A 25,952-nucleotide genomic window follows, 5' to 3' on the forward strand; every position below is an offset into this window, starting at 1 on the left:
ATGTCATCCAGGGTAGCCCCAAACAGACAACTGCCTTGAAACGGTTACCCAGTCAGAACTTTTTTTTAGAAGCCCAGCCCGCAGACCAAACACTTAAGCCCCAATACATGTCCAAGCACCACTGCAGAACCAAGGGAACTGCATCCAAGAGGAATTGCATACAAACTGCAGCCTCCAGACCAACTGGTCCACCAACTCAGCAAAAGCAGAGGGAATCCGCTCCCCCTTCAGGTATGTCAGAGGGACCAACCACCCCAGGGAGTACCTGCACCCCACACCACTCCAGGGAAGGAGAGGAGGGGCCCCTTACTTACCGCTCCAGTGAGTGCGCGGGTAACGCTCCCAGACGGATCCTCTTCGCCACCGAAGTGGAGGGGCTGTTGACCATGAGGAACGCTGTGACACAGGCCGAGACCCGGTCGTATGCGACCTCGCAAGATGTTTGACTCGCAGGGCCAGCCCCCCGTCCAGTGGGGCTATGTCGCGGCCAACACGCGCTGGCCAGACTGGGGAGACCACTGGATCTTAGTGTCCAGCCCGTCGCCCAGTCCGGCAGTTGATTGTAGATGTCACAGGAAAAAAAATACAAGAGAAAAGTAGTAGCTTAAAGAGCAAAAACAAAAAATTGCAAGGAGATACCAGCAGGGAACTAGGTCCTTACTCCTGACTAGGCAGAAAAAAACTGAAGGCCTATAGCAGAAGGGGGGAGGGGGTATATCACCTAGGACTGCCCATAGAGGTAGCTAAGTCTTTTTCTGCCAAGTGTACTACTCCTGTGGGGGGCGATATAACCCTATGGTTCTGAATAATGGTGTGCTGTGTCCGTCAATGAACGAATTAAAATGTTTTTTTTTCGGCTCCTTTGAATTTTCCCATCACTGTGGTCGAAAACGAACGTCGATTTGACCCTACTAACGATTCGAAAATCAAGCGAACGTTCTTAGAACAAACATTTTCTAAGGAGAATATGTCTGAAAATCTGCAAAACAGCCGATTGAGGTGTTTTTTTGTTTTTTTTCTTTGAATAAAAAATTTGATCTCCGAGTTTGATGTGTACCAGATTCAACCTCTAATAGTATATATATATATTTTCTGTCTGTTATTCTTAGATATCTTGTTACCTAACCATATAGCTGGTTATTTATATTTACCATGCATACTGTATATAGATTTTCAAGAATAAATTATCGTTTTAAAATTTTTATTATTAACTAAATTATACACCAAACTTTTTTTGTCTTTTATCTGATTAATCAAAACAATAATCGCACCAACTAATCGATTATGAAAAGAAACGTTAGTTGCAGCCCTAAATGTGACGTTCACCAAACATTAACTGGTGGTAAATCAGTCCATGTCATTTAAAGCACAAGCACTTGGAAGGTTAACCTGCAGTGAATGTTTGGTGAACAGCAGGTTGACTGCTTTATACATATAAATGATAAATATATTCTAACCTCATCTTTGTCATACTTGTGAGTGGACAATAAAATATATTATTCTGCCTTGATACGCCACAACTAAGCTAAGTGTTAATCTGTTTTACATATGGTGATAAACTCCAGTACTATGTACTATACCATAACACACTACTATAAACTTCCAGGTTATACAATCTAACCAAATGCTTTAAACCACAAAAACGAAAAAAAAAGTTTAAAAAAAGGCAAATAAAATCACTGGCAATCAAATAAAAATTTAGTATTGGAAAGGGCAGTAGAGGAATAGCAACTCTGATAGGTCTTGGTGTTCAATCCCAAGTCTGGTCCCAACCTTTATATTCTATTAAGAAAATATTGGCCCACTTCTTTTTTTTCTGCCATTCCTCTTCTGAGACTGTGTCCTATTATATATGGGTTGACAGGGAGGTTTAATGTAGGGGTTGGTGGGTTACAAGAGGGTTGGTGAAAGGGTTGGGGGGTTACAAGGAGAGTTTCAATTAGGTAGGGTTAGTGTGAGGAGGACTTGGGGTAAGGTACGGCAAGCAGTAATGCGTTAAAAACTTCTAGTGACAAACCCTGGAGTTGAAAACTAGTATACGAACTAAAGCATTAAAGAAATGAAAAATACCTGGGAATTTCTGAGTCCTGTATCTGAATTACAGAAAGATTGACCTGTTTTTGACCTGGAATAGGAGGAAGGTCGGCACCATAGGTAACAGCAAATGTTTTATAATTTACATCCCCTGGATTTGGTCGTGGTCTGCTTTCCCAGGACGGCCTTACATACTCAAACAGCCCCTACAGAAGAAAAGCAAGACAAGGTTTATGACATGTCCACTGGAGCTTCAAAAACCATTTACCAATGGTGTATTCTGTTGCCCACAGCCAGTAGATTATTTTTATTTTCGCTGGCCAAAATCAGATGAATTAAACCTTCACATCTGTGGTCAGTTAACATGGGCTGTAAACCCAGTAATAATGGTAATTTTAGATAAGATTACAGATGACACTTAGGGCCCATTCACACCATATGGTTCACGCTGAGCTGGGCTACTTGCCTCATGTCCTATTAGTTTAGTTTATATACTAGAAACGTTGTTTTCCTCTAAGTGGGACTTTATAAGGAAAGAGTCTTCAAAACGTATATCAAAATCACATATATAATTTTATTATCAAAATATTTAAAATCATGACAGAAAAAACGTGAAAAAACTTTAGTAAAAAAGAGAAGGATGCCTGACAGTACACATAATGATCACAATAATGACATCAAAAGCAAGGAAGTAGTTGGGTAGTCCTCAATAATATACGACACCTCATCCCAAGATTTACAAAAATCGTATAAGAAGAGGGGGAAATATGGAGATTATAGCGGTGCCAAAAACAACAACCATATTTAGATAAAAAAACATGTATTTTTATTAACAAAATATTAAAAAACAATTTATAAAGATTACAAAAGTAAGGTGTGCATCAAAATATAGAACATTTAAAACCATTTGCAGCGAATTTTAATGAGATTCGGCCTGAGGATGTTGACGGCCAGTCCCGTGAATAGGTATTTGAGAGTCCAACATGTTTCGCCAGAGGTGGCTTCCTCAGGGACAGATGGTTATACCTATACCGCTACTATATAATCTCTGAAAAGAAATTGACAATCAGAAACTGTGTATGCAACATTACAAATACAGTAACATGAAAAGTGCATTGAAAACGATTAATAAGATAGTTATACTATGTTTGCGAACCGTCATACATGAACCTAACCACCATCAACCCAGAAGTGTAGCCAGAGATGTCACATTGCACACTCATTGCCCAGCCCACCCCTCCCCTCACCCATCCGCCCGAGCCAGGCTACCCACCAGAAGGAAAAATTGTGACTACCTTAAGGTCACCGGGGACAGGCACGGAGAGCCTCAGAAGCCACAACGCGAGCACCAGGTACAGTAAGCGGCTGCAGGGGGTAAAGAAAAGTGAACATGGCAGAGAAATATCTGTAAATAATGTATATAGGATGGGTACAACGAGTATAAGTAGGTAAATTTTAAAAAATGTAAAAACATACTTATAAGTGTCCTGAAGTATGGTCAGAACATAGACCAAGAAACAGAATATGCTAGACTTACCATAGAGATAGTATAATAGACTGATTAAGTGGCTGGTATGGGAGACACAGTTGATTGTGATATACAATCCAGTGTGCTGAAAAAGACACAAGGTTGCCATATACTTATACTTACCTTGTTTTTCATATATCCCCCCCTCCCCTTTCTTTACCATCTATTACTCTAGATACTATATATCCAGATTTCACCACTTTATATGTGGCCGGCCTAATGCCAATGATTGAGTATAATCCGGTGTCCTGTACATAAGCCTCCTATATAAATATTGTAAGTATGAGCAAGAGACTATGTTAGTCCAATTTTCTATGTGTAGAGCTGTGGACCCTATTACGTTTTGGGTTCTACTTAACTCGTTGTACCCATCCTATATACATTATTTACAGATATTTCTCTGCCAGGTTCACTTTTCTTTGCCCCCTGCAGCCGCTTACTGTACCTGGTGCTCGCGGTGTGGCTTCTGAGGCTCTCCGTGCCTGTCCCCGGTGACCTTAAGGTAGTCACAATTTTTCCTTCTGGTGGGTGGCCTGGCTCGGGCGGATGGGTGAGGGGAGGGGTGGGCTGGGCAACGAGTGTGCAATGTGACATCTCTGGCTACACTTCTGGGTTAATGGTGGTTAGGTTCATGTATGACGGTTCGCAAACATAGTATAACTATCTTATTAATCGTTTTCAATGCACTTTTCATGTTACTGTATTTGTAATGTTGCATACACAGTTTCTGATTGTCAATTTCTTTTCCTAGATTATATAGTAGCGTTATAGGTATAACCATCTGTCCCTGAGGAAGCCACCTCTGGCGAAACATGTAGGACTCTCAAATACCTATTCACGGGACTGGCCGTCACATCCTCAGGCCGAATCTCGTTAAAATTCGCTACAAATGGTTTTAAATGTTCTATATTTTGATGCACACCTTACTTTTGTAATCTTTATAAATTGTTTTTTTAATATTTTGTTAATAAAAATACATGTTTTTTATCTAAATATGGTTGTTGTTTTTGGCACCGCTATAATCCCCATATTTCCCCCTCTTCTTATACAATAATGACATGATTTACAGTACAATGATAAACACAAAAAACACCACACCGACTTATGCGGCTAAAGTCTGCGCATGTAAAGAGCCCGGCGCGTTTTGAGGTTTTAATTGGATTGGAACCTCTTCTTCAGGGCCAGATGATGAGATAAGTGGTTATCACATAATTTTTGAAACTGTACTAGAAAGCATCCAACTTTAAAAGGGAAGTAGTAGGTACATTGGCCCACTGGCGGGAGACGGACCCATGGACCAAAGCCAATTCCAAGGACACAGTGTAGGCAAGCAGCCCAACAACAGGACACAAAGGGCGTCCTCCCCCCCACACACCAAAACCACTGAAGACACCTGTGGTGAATACTTTTATGTCACCTATGAATTTACGTAGAATGAAAATCATTCATGTCAGATAGAGGAAAATCGCATGGAGCTTGGCAAAATAGGGATGAGTATTAGGTGACTGTGTTACCCGTTCTCACACCAGGGGGGGCAGGTGACACCCTTAAACCCATCAGCATATGATGGCTGGAGAAATAATGCAGCTGAGTGGTCAGTCCGACGCCTGTGACCCCAATGAGTCCAGAACTTTGTAGCTTACATAACCCTGCACTCTGTAATTTATATATACTCCTGACCACTGCACTCCTATTTTACATACTCCTAACCTGCACACTCTTTACTCCTGACCCTTGCACTGTGTACCTTACATACTCCTGAACCTTCAACACATGACTTATATACTCCTGAACTCTACACATCTAATATGCATCTGAAACCCCCCCCCCCCCCCCCATTCTGCACTGAACACACTCATGGCCCCTGCAATTCGTTCACTATGCACTCCTGAACCCTTCATGCCATACTTTACATTTTCCAAAACCCTTAACTCCACACCTTACATAATCATGACCCCCTGCCCTCTTCCCTTTATATATGCATAACCCATGCATTCCGCACCTTACAAACTCCCGTCCCCTGCACTCTGTACCTACATACTTCTGACCCTTTCTGTCAGAGAGGTAACCTGGTTGGGCGCCGGTGTGCGCGCTTCTGTGGGCGCTGATGTGCATGGTCTGGCTGACCCTGGTGTGCACGGTGGTGCCGGGATGCGCGTGTCCACCTGTGGGCACTGGTCTGCATTCTCCTGGGGGTGCTGGTGTGCGCGCCAGTGTCCGGGGGCGTGCGTGCATGTGCGCACATGCGTGGCATTTGGCACCAATCAGCCTACTTAGGCCTGCTGCATTCTCTGCTCGGTGCTGCCTGATCAACAGCTCCTGTGCCATAGTTCCCGTTGCATTTTCCGTGTTCCTGTGCTCCTGTGTATTGATCACCTGACAACCCGGCTTGCCTATTGGATTCTCATGACTTCTGCCTGCACCTGACCCCGGCTTGATTGACCCCGCTTCTGCCTGCTCCTTTGTACCTCTGCTGCCTGCCTGTTGCCGAACCCTGCCTGTGTTGTAACCTGCCTGCCTTGCTCCTGCTCAGCATCTGTTGCCTGTGCTCCTGACTACTACCTGCCGCTTGAAGATCACCTTTCCTACCGGCACTTGGACTACTGCACCAGGCTCTCATACCACTCCGCACTCTCCTGCCTCCTGTCTACTCTTCCAGGGGCCGCGAGCCGGATACGTAAGGGAGCCTACCCTCTGCCCAAGCGGACTCACCGGTCTGGTAAGTGGAAAGTCTGACACTTTCTCTCTGCACTATACATACTCCTGACCCCTTCCTTTAATACACAACATATGCCTGACCCCTGCACGGTGTACATTACACACTTCTGACATCGGCTCTCTAATGTTATATTGTGAAAGTGGACAATACCGTGCTGTCACCTTAAACATAAGACAGCAGCCAGCACAGCAAGAGACAAATGCAAGTAAAAATAACAAATAAATGTGCAGCGCTAAATGAGGATGGTCACTGTAAATGAGGCCATATAAAATAAAGTGAAAAAATTAACATTATTGTTTTACACTCATAGTGACACATGTGCAAACACATAAGTGAATAAACTGAATAAAGTCTACAACGTGATAAGAAATAAAGTCCACAGATGACAACTGAGATACAATGTTAATCCAGGTAAGTAAATGACAACCTTAGGACATCAATGGAAGGACAGGTGTGAAGAGTGCATAATGGGAGAAAGCCACCACCAACATAAGGAAGACTTACCAGAGCTATTGGACTCAAGAAGGCATATGCCCAATGAGTCGTCAAAGCTTGTGGTGAAGACACACCGGTAGACAGGGACATCCATGTCTGCAAATACTGGCACGAGTGAATGGTGATTACACTGTCCTTCAGATGATTCCCAATAGAGAAGGAAAGCTCAGAGGGAGGTTGGACAAATCTTTCCCATGTGCTCTTTAGGAACGCTCACATTTTGAGCAGATAAAAAGTGCTTGTAAAATAGACTGTAGGTTAACCCAATGGCATCAGCAAGGCTTGTCTAGACATGTTTCGTCTAAAGAGACATCACCTGGGATTTACACTATGTGGAACTTTGTTTCATTTTTGGTTGCATCTTGTGAGCACATGAGAAAGATTCGTCCAACCTCCCTCTGAGCTTTCCTTCTCTATTAGGAATCATCTGAAGGACAGTGTGATCACCATTCACTTGTGCCAGTATTTGCAGACGTGGCTATCCCTGTCTACCGGTGCCTTCACCACAAGCCTTGACGACTCATTGAGCATATGCCTTGTTGAGTCCAATAGCTCTAGTAAGCCTTCCTTATATTGGTGGCTTTCTCCATTATCCACTCTTCACACCTGTCCTTCCACTGATGTCCTAAGGCGGTCATTCACTTACCTGGATTAACATTGCATCCCAGTTGTCATCTGTGGACTTTATTTTTTTATCACGTTGTGGACTTTATTCAGTTTATTCATTGTAATTGTAAAACAATAATTTTCATTTTTTCACTTTATTATATACGGCCTCAATTACAGTGACCGTTCTCACTTAGCGCTGCACATTTACTCATTATATGTTATATTGTAAATTACATACTGTAGACCAAAGTATTTATTGTCTTAGATGCTGCTTGCCAAGACGCTCTGTGCTTTTCAAATTGAGTTCTTCTAAAAGGTAGGCTCTGCAAAGGGTTAGCTCAATGTTTGTTGTCTGTGTACAGAAAAGCACATGGTAATGCTAGCGTTTGATTTTAAACAATGCTTGTGCTAAAGTTATGTGTGTCTGTGAGACTCCTGCTGGTGGCACAGCAATTAAAACATATTTTTTGGGTAATAGGACTGTAGCATATACTTGCAGGTTATACATTGCCTAGGTTCAGAATCTATTCAACCATGTCCTTTTAAGCCCATTTCACTGTCTGAGCAGGGAGCGGAGGGCGAGAGCTGGAGTTGGTGGAATGGAGGCTGAAAAAAAGCACTGGGTGGGAGGGCCACATGAAATGGCCTGGTGGGCCGGATTTGGCCTGCTGACTTTGCCTTTTAAACATGTGGTGTATTGTTTGTGTATATTTTGTTGTGTATATTGTGTATATGCAGCGGCAGGAAAAGGAGGCTGTAATGCCTAGGTGTTCACATATGTGTCCACGGAGGTCCGAGGTTGTGTGCTGAGAGCATGCTCACTGCACACGTTAAGCGCAATGACCAAGCTATTTTTGACGAGCTCTAAACGGGAGTCAGCAGATCAGGCTCCTGATCATGTAACTATGAGAACCAATCAAAACAGTCATGTGATTCGGAAGCCACTCCACCTCTTGGCATTAAAGTTCGCTTAAAGGGTCATCAACAGTCATTATCATCAAGGAGGAGTAAAAATCCTACACGGCTGCAGACACAAACACAAAGGTATTCTTTTAAACATTAATTTACGAAATTGCTTGTGCAGTAATTATATATGCAGTACCTTTTTCTTTTTTTACAAAAGTGGGGTACAAAGTACAATTCTTCTCACCTCTTTTCCTCCATCCCGTCCAAATCCACTTTCTTTATATCCACCAAACCCAGCAGCTGCATCAAACATGTTGTGTCCATTTATCCACACTGTGCCAGCCTTTATGCTGAAGACAGAAGAGGGGATCAGTCAGTAACATACACACCAGGGGGGATGGCCTGCTGATAGAACAGTTGCCAGATATGTCTGCACCACTATTATATATTTTTAGTTTACAGTGTTTAAAAGGGTTCTCCAGAAAAAAGACACTACCTAAGCTCAGACAAGTAGTCAAACTCTCCCTCTCTCCCTCTTTTCCTTCTTTTCTCTCCCAGCCTTCCCAGACGTTTTTGACTGGTGCAGAATATATCACCATCCATCTTAGTTTCTCACTGCCTTAATTATTCGAGGTACTATTCTATTTTCCACAATTCTTTTCCATGTTAACATTGTGTAGACTGAAGTTATTCACTTGATTATTCTATTATTATTGATTATACTTGGCTAATCCCGAAATATTGACTACTGTCACTTCTTATGCGAGTCATTATAGTGTACCATTTTGTTCTGATTATTGGATGTGTTTTTTCTGTATGTATTCTCTGAAAAAATGTATAGTAAAGTAAAGAATGTATAAAAGAATGCATAAAAAGTGTACAGTAATAAGAGGGGTGTTCCAGGTCTCACATTGCACGATAAAGATAATAGAGAGATAATTGAGCATCTAGTTTTAACATGCTCTAGAATCTAAAGTGACTGCAGTACAGTATGTATTGTATTCTTATAACTGTAAATAAATGATACATTGTGATGATAGCATGCTGTAGGTTAGTCCCTTTATAAATGTCCATATCCACATTTCACTTGTGGTCAGAGTTATACCATTTTCATCTAGTTCAACAAGTAGACTTTACACAGCCATTAGCCCTCCCCTTGGATGTAAATAAATTTAGGGATCTAAAAATCGCTTCATATCCCACCTTACAGTATATGAGGACAGTGTTAAAACTATTTGCTAGTGAACCTCTGGAATTCTTTTTAGAAATATTTTACAAAATAATAATAATAATAATAATAAAATTACATTTATAACCAAAACATTAAATGTTGGTAATTCTAATAAGATTTTTGTTCATTGAGGGACACAGGGATAAAGTAATTGTAATGCCCTGTACACACGGGCAGACTTTTCGGCAACAAAGGTCTGACAGTCTTTCGACGGACTTTCAACGGACTTCCGACGGACTTTCCTACACACGGTCACACCAAAGTCTGATGGATTAGTACGTGATGACGTACGACCGGACTAAATTAAGGAAGTTCATAGCCAGTAGCCAATAGTTGCCCTATCGTTGGTTTTCATCCTTCAGACTAGCATAGAGACGAGCAGATTTTTCAATAGGAACTGGGTCCGGCGGAGTTCCCACGTAAAGATTTGAAACATGTTCCAAATCTAAAGTCCGTCAGATTTTCGACAGAAACAGTCCACTGAAGGTCCGATAAAGCCCACACACGGTTGGATTGTCCGCCGGATTGGGTCCATCGGACCAGTCCAGTCAAAAAGTCCACTCGTGTGTACAGGGCATAAGACATTTTTTCTGTTGAAAAACCAAGAAAAGGAATGAACAGGGAGTGTTCCATTTTACACATTATCAGGCATAACTGCAGGATTATCCATGCTGTAAGGTATTCAATAAAGCGTTGGCAGCATGTAGCTCCTTGCTTCTTCCTGACTTGAACTCAGAGGGGAATTCATGACCATTGACCTAAAGGACTGTTTTTGGTGCACAGATGCATCAGGAAAGACACAACACATTCACTTTTGCAAGTGGAGATTCTTTTGCCTCTTACAACTGCCGGACAAATTCACTAGGACCATTTACAACAGCAGGCATGTCTTATGCCGTGTGCACACGACCGGTTTTGCCATCGGAATAAACTCCGAAGGTTTCTCCGACAGAACTCCGATGGAATTCCATTCCACCGGTCTTGCCTACACACGGTCATGAATATACATGGTCGGAATAGACGATGAAAAGCTTCCGTCTGACTTTTTCTGTCGGATATTACGCTTGTGTGTACGCGGCTTTATAGTGCACACACATGTGCACTGGTGTGGTGTTACAATGTAGGAATCTGGGTGATGGGAAACCCAAATGACCCTGGGAAAAAGCACAATAGTGTGCAGTAATACCAGAAATGGCAAATATATAAAAGTGTCTGATTTAAGGGTCTAGAGTTGAAGCTACAAGGAGAAGCCTGAGATTTTAAACAGAAAGGAGGTAAACCACCAAAAAACCCAGCGGGAACAGAACCCACCTTGAAAAAAAAAAAAAAAAAAAAAAAGGTACACCTTCATGCAGAGGGGTGAGCAGATGGAATAGGGAATTTCAAGCCTTGGGTGAGCAGCTGGGATCGGGGACTTCAAGCCTTGACATCTGCAACTTCAGTGGGAGGTAAACTGTGATCATCTACAAGATACTACTGCAGTAGAAAATGAAGAATGGGCATTCTTCTTTCTACCCCACGATATCCTCTGGTCATCAACCTCCAGTGTCAAGGATAGACTAAGTCAGAAGTGACAAAATGTTTAAGGGCAGGTCTGTATGGCAACCGGAAAGTACGTCAGACACCAGACCGGAAGTGACACCATACACCATGCGCAGGTTGTTTGGTGAGGAGAACACTTTGCTGGTTATACTAATATGGGAGTATCCAATGACTTACTATTTTGATGGGCAATATATAAAGCCAACTCTGTGAGTGTTTTTATGTTTGGTTGTAATAAAATGGTTTTATACGGGATTACGCTATGTGCGCCACTTTTTTCTCCTTAGCAACACATGGAACTTTTGGGGAGCTGATTGAGTGCCCTTAAAATGGTAGTAAACTCTGTACTACCACTTGTACCTACAGGTAAGCCTATAAGAAGGCTTACCTGTAGGTACTGTGAATGTCTTCTAAACTTGCACAGTGAGTGCATGCAGCCGATGAAATCATTGGCGCATGCGCTCTGAAGGTTCGGCTTACAGTACCGGACCTTCAGAGCCCATGGCGAAAAGGCAGCTCCCGCACCCACGTGCGGGAGTGACATCACGCCCCCGCCACTCATGTAGCCGGAGGCCATGAACCCGAAAGGAATACCGGGGGAAGAAGTCAGCCATCTCAGTGGTGACATCCTTAGCAGGTACCATTACTCCGTCGTCAGAGCTATTTGTCAGGGTGCCGCTGCTCTCTACTGGTTCATATACTGAGCCTGAATCTGACAGTGAGGCTTCCCCTTCGTTCTCATCTGTCATGCTCAGCAATGTGTAGGCCGCTTCACTAGTGTACATCTGTTTGGACATTTTGGCCTCTAAGTTTATAGGTACAGCTAATGTGACTCACAGGCAAAAGAGCACCTGATAGTCAGAGCCTGCTTGAATCGCTACCAAAAAACTGTTAGCGTTCACAGGGATCAGGCGTGACTCTGCAAACGCTGCAGTTGTGTTTTGTAAGTGACAGTGATCTATTGATACTGCACTTGTGTGGGCTGGGCTGGGCTGGGCGGAGGGGCAAAACACAGGTGCTATCAGGTGTCTGGGCAGATCATGCTAACGCCGCATTTTTGGGAACACTAACCTATTGGGGACGCTAATATAGTTCTGATCAGATCAAAGATATTGATCCGTTCAGACACTATAAGTAAGGGAGGTGTATGGTGTGTGCGTGGGTGTTAGCGTTACTGGCACTAATCTGACGCTGCCTGGGATTGATGCTGTCCCTAACCGATGCTAAAACCTGATGTCACCCGCCGGGCGATCAGGGGGTTAAACCTTTTTTTTTTTTTTTTAGGTAATATACGGCGGGTACCCCGACACTATAAAATACTAACTAGCATCACCCGTGACAATAATATGGTGATCACTGGTGACAGGGGGTGAAAGAGTTAACTAGGGGGCGATCAGGGGCTAAAACCTTTATTGGGTAATATATGGGGTACCCTGAGGCTATAAAAGGCTAATGGTGAAACTAGCGTCACCCGTGACACTAATACGGCGATCAGAAAATAGATCTGTACACTATACTAGTGACACTGGTGACAGGGGGGAAAGGGTTAACTGGGGGGTGATCAAAGGGCTAAACTTTTATTAGGTACCCTAGACCTACCTGGTCTTACTACTAACTGCCCTAATGCTGTTTAGTGTCACAAGTGACACCAGTACAGTGATCAGTGAAAAATCTGGTGACAGTGACAGGGAGTAAAGGGGTTAACTGGGGGGGGCGATCAGGGGGTGAAAAGTGTGCCTATGTGTACTGGTGTTAGTGTAGTGCTTGGTGTACTCAAAGTAGATGTCCTCTCCTCTCGCTCTGGAACCGAAAAGGGGAGGTGACATCACTTCCTCTGCCTGTGTTTACATTTCACAGGCAGAGGAGGCATTTCATTCGCCAGAACCGATCAGCAGGTCCAGACCAGAAATCATTGGCCTGGACCTGTAGACTGATCGGTTCTGAAACTAATCTGATCTCCCCGGGCAGGAGTGACGTACTGCTGCGTCGATTCGTGCAGCGCTGCCACTTTGCCGCAGTAAATGTACGTGAGCTGGTCGGCAAGTGGTTATCATAACTTCCTACCTATAATCACTTTCCATCTTTAAAATCCATATTTTCTATGGTTGCCCATTATATTAATATCTATGTCTTTTAGGTTATTTTTTAATATGTAAAACCTGAATAATGGAACTGTAAGACATTAACCACTTAAGGACTAGCCGCCGTCGTTATACGTCAGTACTTTGACGCTAAATACCATTGTTATGGCAGCCATAACCCCGGTATTTTTAAAAAGGGTTGGTGGTCCTCTTATAGATAAAAGTGGTCCTAGAGGAGGATTCGCTACAAGATCACTTTTATCGGGGGCGGGAGAGGCCCCCCTCCCGCCGTGCTCCGGTCTTCTTCGTCGCTTACCGGTAGCGACGGAGATGATCGCGTCTGCTCCCCTCATAGCCTGGATGCCGAGTGAGGGAAAAAAGGCCCCCACTCGGCTCCATAGCATTGGAGGGTGGAAGCAACGTCAAATGTCACTTCTGCCCAATGCTCTTAAAAGGGGGATTTTTATTTATTTTTTTGTAAAAAAAAAAAAAAAAAAATTTATTTTTACTGCATTTTAGTGTAAATATGAGATCTGAGGTCTTTTTGACCCCAGAACTCACAGTTAAGAGGTCTAGTCATGCTTTTTTCCTATTACAAGGAATGTTTACATTCCTTGTAAAAGGAATAAAAGTGACCCAATTTTGTTTTTAAAGGACAGTGTAAAAATAAAAAATAAAAAGTAAAATAAATTTAAAAAAATTTAAAGCGCCCCGACCCACCGAGCTCACACGCGCAGAAGCACACGTAAGCCACGCCCGCATATAAAAACAGTGTTCAAACAACACATGTGCAGTATCACCACGATTGTTATCTTTCACAATATAGAAAAAAATTGGGCTAACTTTACTGTTGTCTTATTTTAATTCAAAAAAGTGTATTTTTTCAAAAAAAATTGCGCTTGTAAGACCGCTGTGCAAATACGGTGTGACATAAAGTATTGTAACAACCACCATTTTATTCTCTAGGATGTTAGAAACAAATATATATATAATGTTTGGGGGTTCTAAGTAATTTTTTAGCAAAAAAAAAAAATAATGATTTTAACTTGTAAACAACAAATCTCAAAAAGAGGCTTGGTCCTTAAGTAGTTAAACAGTCGTGTTGCAAGCAGAATCCAAAGCTAAAATAATTTAAAAAAAAGTATTAACCTTAGATAAAGCCAAGATTAAAGAATCCTAATTATTTATTGAATAAATCCCGCACCCAATGTTATCTCCGACCAAGTTCAGAAATAATGATGTAACAAAAATGAGAGTCTGGGTGTGTTCTGTGTGCAAAATGTGTACAACAAATAGAACTGCAAATCATATACGTTTTCTGTAGTTGTAGGATATTGTGAACAAAATCAGGAGAGAGGAAAAAAAAAAAAGAAAGAAGAAGGAATTGAGCAAAATTATTAACTAGTAATCAGTAGTTGTCAAATGTAGAAACTTCCTTCAACTAAAAGGTCATTGGTAGTATGAATTTAGAATAAAGTGTATCTAATAAATTCAAAAATAGGTTTCATAAGTCTAGAAAAGACCAATATTATTGGCCGCAGAGGTTCAGAAGATCACACAATAGATCCTGAGAGATAATGAGTCTGGGTATTAGGATTATAGCCTGATATCCTCATAATACAGGACCTTGAAAAAAAAAAAAAAACTCAGATATTAGCAGAAGTACTAAAGTTGGAAAGGCAGCATAAGTAAACAAATTAACTAGAAGTTCTGGAATGGTTTTGTTAGACTAATAAAAAACAATGTTAGTAGGTTTGGAAACAGGAGAATGTAGATTCGCTAAAAAGGCGCAAGTCAGTCACGACTCAGGTTGAGAAGATATTGTCGAAAAGCAGATGCCTCTTCTGGAGTGAGATGCCCTGGGGGAAAGTCTCATGTGGGCCTGAGAAGGTGTCAACCTTGAAGACCTGCCAGGTAGAGTTTGTAACCAATCTGGAATGGAGAGCCTTGCTAGAAGGCATAAATTGGGATAAAATCTTAGGAACAAAGAACACGGAGGAGAGATGGGTTTACTTTAAGAGCATATTAAATAAGGGCATTAGCCAATGCATCCCATTGGGTAATACATTTAAAAGAGCGAACAAAATGGATGGTTTAACTCCAATGTAAAAATGCATATAAAAGCAAAGGAGAAGGCCTTCAAAAGATACAAGGTTGATGGATCATCAGCATTCAGACTTTATAAAGAAAACAACAAGAAATGTAAGGGTGCAATAAGGACGGCTAATATAGAACATGAAAGACACAAAAAAAATCCCAAGAAATTCTTTAAGTATGTAAACAGTAAAAAAGGGAGGACAGACCATATTGACCCCATAAAGAATGAGGAAGGACATCTGGTTACAAAAGGATGGGGATATGGCGAAGGTATTGAATTTATTCTTCTCCTCAGTCTTCACGAGGGAATCGGGGGGCTTCAGTAACCAAAACTGCAGTGTTTATCCTCATGACACATGACAGGAAGCACCTCCATGGTTAACAGAGGACAGAATTAAAATTAGACTTGGGAAACTAAACATTAATAAATCACCGGGACCAGATGGCTTGCACCCGAGGGTACTTAGGGAACTCAGTCAAGTAATTGCCAGACCATTGTTCCTAATTTTTACTGACAGTCTACTGACTGGAATGGTACCAGCTGATTGGAGAAAAGTCAAAGTAGCACCAATCGTTCTTGCCAAACCAATCTATTAACCTTATAGGAGGAGGTGAGTTGCCATCTAGATAAAGGAAGGCCCGTAGACATGGTGTATCTGGATTTTGCAAAAGTATTTGACACAGTTCCCCATAAACGTTTACTGTATAAAATAAGGTCTGTTGGCATGGACCATAGGGTGAGTACATGGATTAAAAACTGGCTACAAGGGCGAGTTCAGAGGGTGGTGATAAATGGGGAGTACTCGGAATGGTCAGGGGTGGGTAGTGGGGTCCCCCAGGGTTCTGGGCTGGGACCAATCCGATTTAATTTGTTCATAAATGACCAGGAAGATGGGATAAACAGTTCAATCTCTGTATTTGCGAACGATACTAAGCTAAGCAGGGCAATAACTTCTCCGCAGGATGTGGAAACCTTGCAAAAAGATCTGAACAAATTAATGGGGTGGGCAAATGAGGATCAATGTAGAAAAATGTAAAATAATGCATTTGAGTGGTAAAAATATGAACGCAATCTATACACTCGGGGGAGAACCTCTGGGGGAATCTAGGATGGAAAAAGACCTGGGGGTCCTAGTAGATGATAGGCTCAGCAATGCTCACCAAGCTGCTGCTAACAAAGCAAACAGATTATTGGCATGCATTAAAAAGGGGAATTTTGTTCCATGTTGGATCGGGAGGTTGTGGAGGATATCTTCTTGCCGCTAGTGAAAAAACTATGCATACCAGAATCAGTCAAGGTCCTGCAAGATCTGGAGGATTTCCTTGTATTAATGGTGCTCATAATGAAGGCAACGGTTACAGGTGAGCTGACATGGGCCTGTTTAGAGTCAGTACTACACCCCCCTCTTTAAAAAAAAAAATCAATAATTTCTTATATAAAATGGGCCAATAGGCAGGAGAAAAAGGAATTGGCTGTATTTTGTGCCTAAGCAGAGGCAGATTTTATAGCTAGTCCCTTAAATAATAAACAGATAGGGTGGGAAGGGTTAATGCGCCAATATAGGAACCAATCGTCAGCTAATGCCAAGCGCAAAAAGTTTTTCTCAAATCAACGAACATTTGAGCAAGGAAACCAATCTAGTAAGATGCTGGCCTTTATAACTAAACAAACATCATCTTTTATGATTTCAAAGTTCAAAAATGAGCAAGGGGACCTGGTAAATACAACAGAAGAGATACTCAACGGTTTCACCAAATAATATATCTCTATGTATACTTCTACGTTGATATGTGCAGCGGAAGAGATAGAGAAGTATTTGGAGGATTTGGAGTTTTTAAAGCTTACAGAACAGGTACTGATGACGGAAAATGAAATAGAGAAGAAGGAGGTGCAGCAGGCTATTCATTTATTGGAAAATGGAAAGTCCCTGGGGCCAGACAGCATCCCATCCATAAGTATGTTATATAGATATTATTGTACCAGTTTTGACTAGGATGTAGAAAGAGTTGTTTTTTTTTTTTTTTTTTGGGGGGGGGGGGTGCCACCTTCAATGTATGAGGTGACAGTAGTGTTAACACCAAAGACAGATAAGGACTGTGAATGTGAGTCCTACGGACCAATAGATTACAAAATCTTGGTCAAGAGGTTAAATAGGGTAATCCCATCTATTATAAATAGTGACAAAACATAAAGCCAGGAAAATCTACATTGGCTAATAAGGAGACACAATTAGTAGCACAATTGGGGAATTTTATCCCAGAGATGAGTGCCTTGGCAGCACTGGACACTGCCAAGGCATTCAACTCCATAGAGTGGGAGTTTCTTCAAGTAACTCTGAGATGAGTTGGATTGGGGGATAAATTAAGGAAATGGGCAAGGATGCTATATAAATCACCATGTTCAAACCTATTGGTAAATAGATTATTATCCCCTACAATAAGATTATACAGGGGAACAAGACAGGGGTGTCCACTATCCCCTTAATTGTTTGCAATTGCAATAGAAACATTGGCTATACGGTTTAGACAGTCTGAAACATGGCACATAGCGGAGGAGAGTATTATTATTATTATTATTATTATTATACAGTATTTATATAGCGCCAACAGTTTACGTAGCGCTTTGAGTAAAAAAAAATCCCAAGAAATTCTTTAAGTACATAAATAGTAAGAAAGGGAGGTCGGATCATATTGGTCCCATAAAGAATGATGAAGGGAACCTGGTTACTAAGGATGGAGAGATGGCGAAGGTATTGAATTTATTCCTTTCCTCAGTCTTTACGAGGGAATCGGGGGGCTTCAGTAACCAAAACTGCAACGTTTATCCTCACGACATGTCACAGGAAGCACCCTCATGGCTAACAGAAGACAGAATTAGAAATAGACTTCAAAAACATAACATTAATAAGTCATCGGGTCCAGATGGCTTGCACCCGAGGGTCCTTAAGGAACTCAGTCAAGTAATTGCCAGACCATTGTATCTAATTTTTACGAACAGTCTACTGACTGGAATGGTACCAGATGATTGGAGAAAAGCCAATGAAGCACCAATATTTAAAAAAGGGCCACTACACATTCCTGGGAATTACAGACCAATTAGCCTAACATCAATTGTACGCAAGCTCTTGGAGGGGATGATAAGGGACTATAAACACAAGATTTTAGTAATGAGAATGGTATAATTAGCAGTAATCAGCATGCATTCATGAAGAATCGGTCTTGTCAAATCAATCTTTTAACCTTCTATGAGAAGGTGAGCTGCCATCTAGATAAAGGAAGGGCCGCAGACGTGTTGTATCTGGATTTTGCAAAAGCATTTGATACAGTTCCTCCATAAACGTTTACTGTACAAAGTAAGGTCTGTTGGCATGGACCATAGGGTGAGTACATAGATTGAAAATTGGCTACAGGGGAGAGTTCAGAGGGTAGTGATGAATGGGAAGTACTCAGAATGGTCAGGGTGGAAAGTGGGGTCCCACAGGGTTCTGTCCTGGGACCAATCCTATTTAATTTATTCCTAAACGACCTGGAGGATGGGATAAACAGCTCAATCTCTGTATTTGCGGACAATACTAAGCCAGGTAGGGCAATAACTTCTCCGCAGCATGTGGAAACTTTGCAAGAAGGTCTGAAAAAATTATGGGGTGGGCACTACATGGCAAATGAGGTGTAATGTAGAAAATGTAAAATAATGCATTTGGGTGGCAAAATTATGAATGCAATCTACTCACTAGGGGGAGATCTTCTGGGGGAATCTAGGATGGAAAAAGGACCTGGGGGTCCTAGTAGATGACAGGCTCAGCAATGGAATGCAATGCCAAGCTACTGCAAGCAAAGCAAACAGATTATTGGCAGGCATTAAAAAGGGGATTAACTCCAGAGATGAAATAATTCTCCCATTCTACAAGACTCTGGTCCAGCCGCACCTGGAGTATGCTGTCCAGTTCTGGGCACCAGTCCTCAGGAAGGATGTGCTGAAACTGGAGAGAGTCCAGAGAAGGGCAACAAAACTAATAAAGGGACTGGAGGACCTTAGTTATGAGAAAAGTTTACGAGCACTGAACTTATTGTCTCTGGAGAAGAAACGCTTGAGAGGGGATATGATTTTAATGTACAAATACCATACTGTAGGGATAAAGCTTTTCCGCGAAAGGAATTTAATAAGACACGCGGGCCATTCACTAAAATTAGAAGAAAAGGGGTGTAACCTTAAACTGCGTAGAGGGTTCTTTACTGTAAAAGCGGTTAGGATGCGGAATTCTCTTCTATAGGCAGTGGTTTCAGCTGGGAGCATAGATACTTTTAAAAAACTATTAGATAGGCACCTGAACGACCACAACATACAGGGATATACAATGTAATACCGACATAAAATCACACACATAGGTTGGACTTGATGGACTTGTGTCTTTTTTCAACTTCGTCTACTATGTAACTACGAAACGGTTAAAGGAATTAGGATAGGGGAAAGAACTGAACATATAGGTCTATATGTGGATGACATCATATTATTAATGAAAGACACACAAACATCGTTGACAGAAGCCATTAAAATAATAGATGCATTTGAGACATTCTAAGCCCTTAAAGGGTATGTTCACCTTTACACAGATTTTTCTGTAAAGGAGAACTTACACTTTAAGATTAATTGGGATAAATCTGTATTGATGCCAATGAGTCAAGAGACAGGGGAATGGTCCCAAGTCCTATTAGGAGTAGTGAACTCATTTAAAACACTTGGGCATAAATATCACTTTAGAACCAGTGGATGCTCTGGAAGCTAATGTATACACAATGACAGATTATGTTAAAAGCAAGCTGAGAGTTTGGAATGAAGTCAGTAGTGGGGAAATTAAAATTTAATCAAAACAATTATTATTATTTTACCTAAATGCTTTTATTTCGCCTCGCATTCACTGGTGTGAATACCTAAGCAGATATTTAAAAAAGCAGAATTCCCAATTCTCAAAGTTCATATGGGCTAAAGGTAGATGCAAAATAAAGCGTACAACATTACAATGACCTAAAATGGCAGCAGGAATGGCATTACCTAATTTATATTTATATAACCTGGTGGGCCAATTAAAACATTTAAGAACATGGGTAATGCAGAAACAGGAAATAGGGGCAGGGAAAAATCTATTACATTTTTTACAGGTAGATGAAATGTTAGTAGGACTAGAAGTAGATCTATCAAAACTACCTAGAGTTAAAATCCCCCTGTGCACATAGGCAAGATCAGTATGAAAGGAGGCTAAAAAGTTAACTGGCTTTAACGATACCCCCTCAGAGATCTCTATGTGGAATAATCCAACCCTAGACCATCTAAAAATATTTGTAGATAGTAATTGGAGACAAAAAAAAAGTAACTTCGTTAGAACAAGTCTATGATCACAATATATTGCGATCATTTGAACATCTATGCGAACAATATAAAATTCCAAATAAAAAAATTTACAAATATTTGCAACTTCAACATGTATTGTAAGTGCAGTTTAGCAGGGAGAAGCCCAATATATCAAAGTTCCCCCTTATTGAGATACGGAGATCACAAGGACCAAAAGGAATTACTATCTAAATTGTACTCACATTTACTGCAGAGTAAAATATGTTGTGTACCTTTTGAGAGTGAGGGATAAATGGGAAGTAGCCACCCCACAGATTGCGGACCGTGACTGGGAGGGGATTTGTTCCTCATACTTGACAGCATCCCCAGCAGTTAACAATAAAATGATTCAGTTAATTATACATCAAACATACCTTAGTCCAACTAGATTGAATAAAATGGGAAGGATGTCAACACCAAGCTGTGTGAGGTGCCATCGAGAGGGGGCGGATTTTCAACATGTGATGTGGTACTGTAATAATATCTTTGTAGATAAATTGTCAAAAATTCTAAAAAGACAAGTCCCAGATACGACAGAGGTATGTTGGGGCTATTAGAAGATTAGCACTGGCCCAGATATACCAAGATATTCTTGCAAAAAGTATTATTTATGGCAAGGAAACAAATAGTTGAAATATGGATTCAACCTACATCTCCATTAGTTAGCCAATGGGTTAAAGTCGTAAACCAGATTTTATCATATGAAAGAATAATGTACTGTATGAACAGAGGAAATTAGCAGAAATACCACAAAATATGGGGGAAATTGAATAATTCTTACTTGTCTCTGGATACAAAGGAGGGGTAGAAATGAGTACAATTTGAAATGAGGTTAGAAAGCATGGTACGTAGAAGGAAGAGGTAGTAGCTACTGTGTCTGAAAGTAGAGTTGAGATGGGAGGTAAATGTGTGTGAAGAAGTAGAAAGAAGAATGGAATTTTAAGAAGATGTATGAGAACTGTAATTGTATTTGTAATTAATGAAACTGAGATACTGCATTTTTGTATCTTAAATGTAAGAAAATACGTAATAAAAAGTGTTTAAAAAAAATAAAAATAATACGTGGATATTAGAGGTCTTGTGAACATATTGGAGGTTTCAGCCTCATGCTGTGAAGCTACACAAAAATATTAAGAGAATGACCCTATAGTATTAGAGATGACAGGATCTAAGCTATAGGCATCAATCCCTTCTTGGGATACAGAGAAACTGTCCTCAGCAACAATGATCTGTAAGGGTTGAAGTCAACCCCTGCAGCAGGACGGTCCTCTTTGTGTGTCTTCTAAGGCATGTCGTACTGCAAAATGGAAAAAACTCCACCTAGGAGATGATGTCAGCACTCAGTTCCTTCAGGAATAACCATTCTCACTGTTAGATGGCGGTGGCAGGAACTTTTACATGGCACTTAATGGTACCAACTGTGAAATAGCTGGGAGTGCTTCAGCCCAATAGGCCTTACTCACTTAGTGAGTCAGCAGAGACTAGGTCCCACCAGAGGCTGTGCCATGGCTCTTGAAATGGGGAGCACTCTGGGGCTAATATAGTATACCAAGGTCTGGAAAAAAGCACCACAAAACGAAGCCCAGTGGCTGAAGGTCATGTTTCAGGCTAGCCACACCCATCCAGGAGCTTACATCCTGCGTGAGCCTCGACAAACTGGTTCACACCAGAGACTGTACCAAAGCTGTTGGCCTGGACAGCACTTTGCAGCTAATATAGTACGCAGTGGTCAGGGAAGCACCACAACACAGAACCTAGTATCTGAAGGTCACATTCCAGGTTAGCCCTGAAATTTTAGAGTCCAGTGGAGTTTGGGTATAGACGGTCTCCAAAGATGTTGCTGAGGATACACTGATCTAAATAGCTGCTGACTACAGACTAGCTAAAACAGCATTTTCAAAGTTATGAGTGAAGATAATATAAAATAAAAAAAATATATATAAAAAATAGAAAGGCTAGTAAAAAGACATAGTTAAGAGTTTTTCTCAGCTGAGCTGAGAAAAATCATCAAACCTCCTAGAACACTAACAAAAAACTGAGGCATGATGGATGGAGGCAAAGGGCTGGCATAACTTTTTTTTGTTTGCCAGCATCCCAACCTCCTGTGGGTTGCAGTATAACCCAGATATCTAATTACTATATTGTTGTGTTCCTCAATGAACAATACGGAAAATATTTTAACTTAACTGTAATTCAACATAAGAGATTTATGGGAAGATATTAACCGCTTCAGCCCCGGAAGAATTTACCCCCTTCCTGACCAGAGCACTTTTTGTGAATCGGCACTGCGTCGCTTTAACTGACAATTGCGCGGGCATGGGACATTGTACCCAAACAAAATTGAATTCCTTTTTTTTCCCCACAAATAGAGCTTTCTTTTGGTGGTATTTGATCGCCTCTGCGTTTTTTATTTTTTGCACTATAAACAAATAAGAGCGACAATTTTGATAAAAAAAAAAAAAAAAAACAACGCATTATTTTTTACTTTTTGCTATAATAAATATCTCCAAAAATATATTAAAAAAACAATTTTTTTCCTCAGTTTAGGTCAATATGTATTCTTCTACATATTCTTTCAAAAAAATTGCAATAAGCGTATATTGATTGGTTTGCGCAAAAGTTATAGCGTCTACAAAATAGGGGATAGATTTATAGCATTTTTTTTAATTATTATTTTTTTTTACTAGTAGTGACGGCGATCTGCAATTTTTATCGTGACTGTGACATTATGGCGGACACATCGGACAATTTTGACACATTTTTGGAACCATTGGCATTAATACAGCGATCAGTGCGATTAAAAATGCATGGATTACTGTAAACATGAAGAGGTTAACACTAGGGGGCGGTGAAGGAGTTAACTATGTTCCCTGGGAGGTGATTCTAACTGAAGGGGGAGGAACTAACTACAGGAAGTGACAGATCGTGGTTCCTAGCTAATAGAAACACACGATCTGTCACTCCTGTCAGAACAGAACAGGGAAGTGTGTGTTTACACACACTCGTCCCTGTTCTGTGTCTCCTGGTCACGATCGCTCGTGGCCGGCGGTCATCGCGACCGTCGGCCACGAGCATCAGCACCCCCGCTGTGCAGCGGGCGTGTGTGCCTGCTAACCAGACCTCACAAGAGTAACGGGATTTCGCGCAGGGGAGCCAACCTGCCGCAGTAAAACTGCGGCGGCTGGTCTGGAAGCAGTTAAACTATGTCCAGCTGCTCAAAAGGATAGGCAAGTTTAATTCATACACCTTTGTTATAAATAAAGATGAGCTAAGGTTCAGGCTGAATCCATGGAAAACTGTCTCATGATAGCATGCCAATAGCCCACTCAGCTGCAGGTGTTGGATTCCCCACCTGACGGTCGCATGTGAGAAAAAGGTAAGAAGGTGTTGGTGACATCAGTGACCCAATATGGCCAAATAGGACACTATCGTTCACATATGGCCATGTGGTCATATTAGGTCAATGATGACACCAGCATCCCTGCCCCATTTGGTACGTGTGGCTGTCGGGTGGGGAATTCCACAAACACAGCTGATTAGGCTGACAGCCTGCTATGATGTGTCAGTTTCCCGTGGGTTTAAGCCTGAGTTCGGACTGAACCTTAGCTTATCCCTAGTTATAAATTCTCATTTTTCTTGCACTGCTAGAGGACTTGGCAACCAGGAATTAATTAGCTGGTTGTACATGTAACAGCGATTGCTGAACCCTTCACTTGTTTTCTACTCCTTGGTATTATAGACATTCCTCAGATTATCTTTTGGCTACTCTACAAGTTGATACAATACAATACCACATCTGGGATAAGCATCAACAACTTTACCAGGGAGGTTGTGAGGACATGGCCATGTGCTCTTGATTCATCTCCCCATTCTATGCTGTGACTACAAGCACACAAATGTGAAATTTAAAGTTATGTCCTTTGAATTGTTTTCTACTTGTGGAGGCTTTGTGGGGATCCTGGTACTCTTGCATGCATGTGTTTTCTGCCATATGTAACAGTTGTTCAATCTGTTGCTCTTGAGAACCTCCAGACGAAGACCCTTGAGTTGAAACTTACTCCATACGCTGCATTTAGTCTGGAGCTCCTTTTGTGTCTTATCTTCACCCACAGAGTTAATTGCTTCGCTCCAGGGTGCTACCTCCTAGTGCTGTGTAATCATGAACTCTTTGATATGGACTTTTTATAATGACTTGCAGAATTGTTTTTACATCTTCTTATATTTAGTGTCACCATTCCCTGCCAGTGTGACTGTAATTTTTATTATCTTTGTCACTATTGAACCATTTGTCACTATAGAACCATTAGCTAATGTTTTATTTCTAGTTAACCTCAGCGCCACCTTGTGTTTTTCCTGTTGTACATGTAGCACATGCCTGACCCTTTTCACAGTTTAGTCCTGAAAATCCAACAGATCCGCCACACACTCAGTAGTAATCGCAACCTTTTATCATCAGTGTCCACATTGTACGACACTCTTCCTATGTTTCAACTCTCACCAAGTGTTTATACTGGCTTCTGTCAGAACTGTTTTCACTCTGTCTGCACAGCATTCACGGAATCTCCACTCCCTTTCCTTTATACATTATGTTTTCTGGCAGCACCCCTTCCATTGTCTGCTTAATCTGTTATATATGTCAAATGCTTCAGGATATTCATTTTTTTTACCTCAATGCTCCCTCCAAAGCCAAAGATAGATTTTCTGTCCAGACACTAGCTGCCAATCCATAGGGTGTATTATTTCCAAGCGCAATCGCTTCTTTAGCAGTTCGGAATGTCATTGCAACCAGGACAGGACCAAAAATCTGTTCAATAAATTCCATCAAAACAAAACATAAATTAACACGTGGCATAGAAATTTAAAAGGCAACAAAGAAACCAGTTTGTTGGCCACACACTAATTTTTGTTCGAGAAACAGGACTGGGAGTCCCTGTACTGCTGCCTGAACCAAGTGAACAAATTTGTAATTGCAAAGATATGAAAAAAAAAAAAAAGATGCCAGCGACATTGTCGCATTACAGCATAACAAACCAATATATTAGCCATTGCTATCATTTAGACCTGGGCAAGTGCATAGCCATCAGTGACTCCATACTGCCTGTCCTCACCGCTACAACCAAGAAGTATTTAGCGAGGTAGAGAGGAATGAATGAAGGAAAATTATAGCCGATATACTTCTCCAGTGTCCTGCTAGCTTCATACAATTGGTTATTTGGTGAGAGGGCGCACTGGACACCTTTGCTGCCACTGTGCTATTTGCTAGGTGTCCAGTGCACCCCTGTGCCTTTAAGGAGGGGTGGGCGCCTTCCAGGCATACCTGCTCA

The 25,952-nt window shown here is 41.3% G+C and overlaps 1 protein-coding gene across 2 annotated transcripts in view; it reads right to left on the reverse strand.

Annotated features, from left to right (window-relative positions):
* ALDH16A1 (aldehyde dehydrogenase 16 family member A1) overlaps nucleotides 1-25,952 on the reverse strand; it is a 284,302-nt gene that overhangs the window by 162,825 nt on the left and 95,525 nt on the right. For both annotated transcript variants that reach the window (XM_073602345.1, XM_073602346.1), the window contains exons 10-12: nucleotides 25,296-25,432; nucleotides 8,536-8,641; nucleotides 2,071-2,240 (exon numbers count right to left, since the gene is read on the reverse strand). In XM_073602345.1, the coding sequence (XP_073458446.1) occupies nucleotides 2,071-2,240; nucleotides 8,536-8,641; nucleotides 25,296-25,432 (413 nt within the window). The remainder of the gene's footprint in view (nucleotides 1-2,070; nucleotides 2,241-8,535; nucleotides 8,642-25,295; nucleotides 25,433-25,952) is intronic.

The sequence above is a fragment of the Aquarana catesbeiana genome, linkage group LG10 (assembly GCF_042186555.1).
Source record: "Aquarana catesbeiana isolate 2022-GZ linkage group LG10, ASM4218655v1, whole genome shotgun sequence".
Classification (NCBI taxonomy): Eukaryota; Metazoa; Chordata; class Amphibia; order Anura; family Ranidae; genus Aquarana; species Aquarana catesbeiana.